General features: G+C 36.2%; 1 protein-coding gene across 6 annotated transcripts in view; it reads left to right on the top strand.

Annotated features, from left to right (window-relative positions):
* The window catches only part of LRRFIP2 (LRR binding FLII interacting protein 2), a 53,130-nt gene extending 48,016 nt beyond the window's left edge, over window positions 1-5,114 (top strand). For all 6 annotated transcript variants that reach the window (XM_021546563.3, XM_021546553.3, XM_021546586.3 and 3 more), the window contains 4 exons: window positions 1,288-1,408; window positions 2,411-2,490; window positions 3,378-3,482; window positions 4,227-5,114. In XM_021546563.3, coding sequence (XP_021402238.1) covers window positions 1,288-1,408; window positions 2,411-2,490; window positions 3,378-3,482; window positions 4,227-4,337 — 417 coding nt within the window. In that variant the 3' untranslated portion in view covers window positions 4,338-5,114. The remainder of the gene's footprint in view (window positions 1-1,287; window positions 1,409-2,410; window positions 2,491-3,377; window positions 3,483-4,226) is intronic.
* Window positions 5,115-7,241: the final 2,127 nt, after the last annotated feature.

Genomic DNA, 7,241 nt, shown 5'->3' on the forward strand with positions numbered 1-7,241 from the left:
AGTTTTTACCTCACTGACTACCAGGAATTAGTCGTTCCTCTTGCTAGTGTCCTTATCCATGAGACTTTGATCTTGGTTGGTAAAGAAACTTCATTTCACTGGTTAGCTGAAATCTAACTTGATCCTGACTTTGCTATTAGTGCATATCCTTAAAGCTCTTTCTTTTATTTTGTGTTATGCAGAAATATTAAAGTCAGTACAATTACACTCTCATAATCTCAGGTGACATTTTCTTCAAAATTGCTGAGTGATACTATTTCATTGATCATTTTGGTAACTCATGGATAAAATTAATATTATTAAAATAATTGTGTTCAAATACAGCTGTTTTGAGAAGAAAGGACTCGGGCAAACATAGAGCCATTGAGCAATTGTTAAGAATACTACACTTCTTGCCTTTTTAGTTGAAGACATTGCAAATTTAAACCATTGTTGTCAATATTTCAGTTTGCTGTGAATGAACCTTATAGTATAGAAACTTTTCTTGGACTGCCAATAAGTTATGGTGTTAAATATATATAAATATGTAAGCACATATTTATCAGTGTATAATTTAAAAATTACTGATCATATATTTGATTTGTATAATGAATGGAGATTTTGCAGGTTAACTCACATACTGCTAATCTGTAGAACTATATTTTTATGAGAGTGTCCAAAAAGTAGCTCCTACTTCTTTCATAATGTCCATATGCAGGGCACATAGCTGAGAAATCTATGTTCCCTGACTACTGGAAAAACTGAGAGACAGGCGCTGTAGTACGAAATGGAACTATTAAAAACTATTAACGTGCCCTACAGACTTGCCTAGGACCATTGTTTCCAGGTGGAGTGTGAGAAAGGGCCCCTAAAAAAGCCATGGATTATTGTCTGTAAGCTCACTAGGGTAGTGTTCAATATCTTTGTGTGTGTTTGGAGTGGAAAAGATACACAGTAGAAGAAATCCATAAATGGAATTTAATACAATCTCCTCTTCTGAAAAGTGAGCTGTGTTAGTTACAAGGTGCTCCTGCACTGTGCAGATATCCCTGCAGTACTAACCAAACCGGTGGGCTTGGATTGTGCACTGACATGCAGAGGGCACTTGCCCAGCGATGGGGATGGGGGCCTACAGCCACAGACCTCAGGGAGTGACTCCCCTGCATCGCTCTGCTATTGTTGTTTACAGAACCTTCTCAGACAGTGGTATCTCAGGACTACTCTGCCTTTTTACCATTGAACATTTAGATACAGAACTACTGAACTTCTGGGAGTCTTTTTTTCATAAAGAAACACTTTCTTTTTCAGGTTAGAAAACTGAAGATGCAGTTAGAAGAAGAACGACAGAAATACTCTAAAAGTGATAGCATGAATCCAGATTCAATAGACTTGGAAAATGGCTCTGACTTGCAGCTAATTGAAATGCAAAGTAGGTATATGGTTACTGTTCGGAGTTTTTCTTCTTGCAGAGAGGACTTCCAACTCCTCTTGTGCACTAGCAGTATTGTAAGTGACTATATTGTTGTATAGATAGGTTTTTGTTGGAATATGTCTTTGTTGCAATATGACTTCTCACTGCAGAATACCTTAAAAATCTGCCTCTTTCAGTGTTGGAGAACATTTTGGGAAGGTATTTTTCAGTTGATAACCTTGCCTAAAGTGGGTGCCACTACTTGGATACAATTTTTAGACAATAGAATTTCAGATGAGATTTTTTTAAAAATACATATTCTATGGGATTATTTTGTTCAATGTTTGATATAGAAACCTAGTCTAGAAGACTACTGTCCTGAAGCAAAGCATGAAAATTTAACTTAATATTTAGTGTTGCTTCATAGAAGCATAAGATGCTTTTCATTACAAGCAAGCTATTCAGCTGAAAACTTATTTGTTTGAGAGACTGTTATTTAATATGCTTGTGTTAATGAACATGAACAAAGCACTGGCAATGTGAGGGCTCAAATGTAACACCAAAATAAATTGCAAAGCTCCTTAAGAGTTTGTCAGTCAGGTTCAAGCCTTGTGATGATCCTTATTCAAATACTATTACAGATGTCTAAGCTGAATGCTGCTGGTATTATGTTTATTGTGGTCTGGCATTTTGCAGTGTCTGTTGATTATTATATTGATTCTATTCTGCAAGGAATTAGTTCGCTGATCTAAACATGTGTTTTAAAACAAGGTGTGTATCTCATTGGTGTACCTGAGATTTAATGCACATTATATAGAGACAGTAGTTGTGTTCTCTAAATAAAACAAAATTATTTCCTTTCTGTACTCTTGTAAGACTGCTGAAAGAACATTTACCTCTTTGTGATCCTGGGTATGGGTTTCTCAATAAAATGGTATTTTTAATGAATTTTAATTAAAAAGGAAACTACTACTTTAGAGAGTTGCTTTGACTAACACATTCATGTCAATTTTTGTCTAGGAGATGCCAACAGACAAATTAGTGAATACAAATTTAAGCTTTCAAAAGCTGAACAAGATATAACTACTTTGGAACAAAATGTAAGTGTCTTTTTTCATATATGTTATTACACTGCACACTTTTGCAATACTTTTTTCAACAAAAACTAGAAAGCATATTTTGTAATTTGATTTACTGTTTGATATTTAATTTGCATAGAATGACACCACATTTTTTCATATTTCCTGCAATTAAATACCTGTGCACAGCCTAACCATAAGAGAAAATCTTACGGTGCTGAGCTGTAAAACCATGTTATTAACTTACAAAGTGTGATTGTTTTCATAGATGTAGAACTATCAACATCAGAGAGTAAATTTTGTACCTTCCACAATACAACTTTCTTATGAGTAATTAGGTTACATAAATTGGTTTTCTTGAACTAGTAACTTCAATTCTTTATAATCTGCTATACTTTCATATTTTAGGAACTTAATTACAGCTTATTACCTAAAAAAATTAAATGAAATATTGTAATTTAAATCATAGATGCATATCTTTTCTCTTGTGCACAGATTCAGTCTAGTAACCTATCATGTGGATTTAAGGCTAGCAGGGACATAGAATAATCCAGCCAGTGGGTTTTAACATCTGCAGGTTGCAATTAGGATTTGTCTCAAGTCCTCTCCTTACTGCTGAACTCTGTGCTTGGGCTCAAGATGTCTTTCATCATGTCCTGATAACAGTTCACAGTCTGCTTTCTACTTTGGATCTTTTCATACAGTTTCTGCTTTTCAGCTTTTCATGTTCATTTTTAATCCCATGTGTTTCCCAATTCTTAATATTTTTGTATTCCAACTCTTCTCTCTGCTTAGTTCCTTAACTTCCTGGGTCTTCTCAGCTGTGTTTTTGGAAGAGCAGCTGGTGGTAGGTGAACTCCAGGTGGACCACCTGAGTATCTTCCTTTTTGTCTTGTTTGGGTTTACAGATTGGACGACTTGAGGGACAGGTTGCAAGGTATAAAAATGCAGCAGAAAATGCAGAAAAAGTAGAAGATGAACTCAAAGCTGAAAAAAGGAAGCTTCAGCGAGAGGTAACTGACTTGGTTTCTTTTCCAGCTGTATGTTTCTTTCTGTCTTGAGCTGCTCTGACTTTTGCCTCCAAGCTCTGATTTCTTGTAATCTTTGATTACATCTTTTAATTGTTTTTTAAGATGACCTTCAAGTCTCAATATGACATTCAGAAGACATCTAGCATGTTAAAGTAATGATAACTACGATTCCCTGCTGTACTTGTTGAAAGGAAGCATCTAAGTGGTATTTTTTTCTAAATGTGATAACTTGTAATATTTTAAAGTAATCTTTCTACAGAATATTGCTAGAGAGATGAATGGTCCCTATGTCAAGTGATAGCCTCGGAATTTTCCAGGATCTCACAGGATTCTGGGAAGAAGCTGTATTTAACTGAGCTGTTGATCATTCTTGCTTAAGGGCTGCTGCATCACTAGCATGATGCCTGCTACCTGTGATGAGAATACATATCTCTATGCATGTAATAATGGTGGAGAGTACTTTACCTTGCTCTAGATAAATTGTTTTAATGTAATGGGAGGTTGCAGGCACCTAGTTCTTTTAGAATGCATACACTTCATGTTTCAGTTCCATCACAATTATTTATAGAGCTTAATTATGTTTCATCTGCCTGCAGTAATGGAAGTTTTATCTTAACTTCTGTGGCACACTTACAAAACATAATATTTTTATTCCTCTTACCAAGCTTGAGAACAGCACAAAGTCCAAATAAACTAAAGTGATAATAACTTTTTTCCATTTTATAGTTAAGAACAGCACTGGATAAGATAGAAGAAATGGAGATGACCAATAACCATTTAATGAAGAGGCTGGAGAAGATGAAGGCAAATAGGACTGCGCTTTTATCTCAACAGTGAAATGGAAATTGAAAATACAATGCACTGCTCCTTGAATAACTAGTCCCTAGCTTGTTTATAAATACAGACTTTCAGTGGCACAAACTATTTGAACACTGAGCTATTCACTGGTGGTTTAGTTTCATAATTAAATGACATACTTTTTGTAATTTATGAGAGAATGAAAGGTAGTTTGAATTCCCATGTGAATGACAGCAATTTTTCAGTAGTGTTTGATTCTAGAGTCAAAGATGGAGCACAATGCTGTATGTTTTTACAACTGTGGAATCAAGTTTACTCACGATCTCTTTTGGCTGCTTTAATGATGCTTGATGCTCAGAGACAGCTGCATGAATGCAAGAACACTGTTATGAAACTAACATATACTTGCCTAAGACATCACACAACACAAGTGCCTTTTATCTGGTGCAATTTAGTTTTCATTGTTGAAATAACCTTTGAAACCAGAAAGCATTTTATTTTAAGATACATTTGGGGTATCCCCTAAACTTTATATGTTTTGAAAATACATTTTTAAAAATATTTAAATTTATAAGAAAAAATAGGGACTGTATATAAAGATCGGCTTCTTTTGCATGGGCACATCTGACTTCTATGTAATTTTGTCAAATACTAGCCCCTGGTACTCTTAGCATTAAGAGTGCAAATTTAAAAACTTAAGTTGTACACCATCAAATTGTGTCATCTGCTTAAGTGCAAATTGAAACTTAATGGGGGGAAGGAGGGGTGAGAAATGTGGCTAAGGAGTTTATTAAATGGACACTTTACTGACCAAAACTGGATGTTTTGTCTTTTATTTTGAATACAGAGATGCTAACAGGACAGAGCAAAATCTGTAGAATAGTAAGATCTGATCTTCACATTCTTAATAAGTATCTTTCTGCCTTTGAAAGAGTGAGTTTGAATTGTTTTTTCTTAACCTAGTATGCTACTGTTTGACAGTACTGCCATAGAACAGAGGAGCTGCACAAGGAAGAAGGTATTTTCTGGAATGGTGTGAGTTTTTGTCTGTAATATACTCCCTGCAGACAGTGAATACTGTTAAGAACTTTAATGCTTTGAGCTGGCACATCACAATTCGGACACCAGTAGCACCTGCAGTGGCAATTCTGAAGTGTTTGATGTGGCACTGCCCCTGTGTTGAACTTTTCATGAGGCCAGCAGGAGCTTTGGTCTGAGAGGAATCATTCTTTTGGACTTGTAGCAGGTATTTTCTGCTTTGAAATTGCTACTCTTCTGGGAGTATTTCTCAAAACAAGGCAGGTTTCAGGACCTTTGCAATCCTGAGAGTACCTCTGCTTCACCAGAACTGTTTTCAAAGAACAGCCATCTTGACAATGCAAAACTAAAGCTTTCTGTCTCTGGATGTCTCCTGGACCTGGAAAATAAAATTCCTTCCCTGTTGAGATACCTTGTAAGTAGCAGGTCTACTTAGGCCTGTTTATTAAATAGGAGACACACTTTGGTCATCACATAGATCATTGTCTGTGCTGTTAACTCTTTGCTTTTTGTTGTGTACTTATTCAGTAAAACCTCTTAAGTATTGATTAGTTCTTAATCATAGGTATTCTGAAGATAAAAAGATACTTTGGAGGATTTCAGCATGTACAAAACTCTGCTAAAACTTTATTTGGCATGTGGTGGAGGACCTTTCTTTTCCTGCACTTCCTCTAAACCACCCCATTGAAGCTGGACATTTTATGGCACAGGGGAAACTGCAGCTCCAATATGAAACCATAAGAGTCAGATAAGGACTTTTTCTGGGGTAGGGGTAAAGCATCAGTACATTCTTTCTTAAAACAAGGATTTCTAGTAGTTTTTTTAAAGAAAAGTTATTAACAGTTCTGTTAGCATGGGCATATTAATTGAAGAGATTCCCAAGTTAATTAAAAAAATTAAATTCAACAAAATATCCAGAACAAGATTCCCAATGGGGGATAGCCTGGTCTTGTGTCTTTAATTTCCTTCTGGAAAAATGTTCAGCCTTTTTGGACCCCTTTGCTTTCTCAGGACTGCCTTCCAATGGATTATGTCAACCAGTGTCCCAAACTGGCTGAAGACTGCCCTCCAGAAGTCCAAGGTAACATTTCTGCTGATCCCTTTCTTTACTTCTCCAAATAACAAAAGCTATATAATTTTATGATCACTATGCACAAGGTGGTCTCCAGCTGTCACATCACCCACCAGTCCTTTACTGTTCACACACAGCAGGTCCAGCAGAGACTTACCCAGTTGGCTCACTTACCATCTTTTTGTCGAAATAATGTTTGTTATTTTTCATTTTAGAAATGTCTCATATAATGATAGTTGACCAATAGAAATGGACTTTCCTATAATGTTTGAAGTGGCACTTTCACTGCTTCTAAGGGATTTGGAGTGTCTAGGACCAGTTGATTCTGAATTTTTTGTGTCTCTCAGGTCTACTTTATATCAGGATTGGTGTTTTGCGTTGAAGCTGGTAGTAAATGCGTTAGGAAGTAAAATGGAAAGCTGATGGTGAATCTTATATAGCTTCAGGGGTTGCTTTAAGTGTACTCTGCCAGGCTCTATAGTCCAGTCTGGGCATAGGGCAGCCAGTGCACTCTTTTCCTCCTCTGTTGCAAGCACCTCTGTGTAAAGCTCTAATAAAAGGACTATACAGTGGTTCAAGAACCCTGGGTTGGATGCATGGGAGAAACACCGACCAGATATTCTCAAAAGGTCAAAACAAGACATAAGTTTACTAGCAAACTGCAAAAAGTCAGGGAATTTTGGCAAAAGATTTAGTACAACATCCAATCAATGTTAAACACTGCTCAAAGCATTAGTTTGGCCCATTCAATTTAGCAGATTTAAACCCGTTCAATGTTAAGTTACTCAGAATGTTTCAAGAAGAGGGAATTGGAAAGCAGAAAGACAGGAAAT

Source organism: Lonchura striata, chromosome 1 (genome assembly GCF_046129695.1).
Source record: "Lonchura striata isolate bLonStr1 chromosome 1, bLonStr1.mat, whole genome shotgun sequence".
NCBI lineage: Eukaryota > Metazoa > Chordata > Aves > Passeriformes > Estrildidae > Lonchura > Lonchura striata.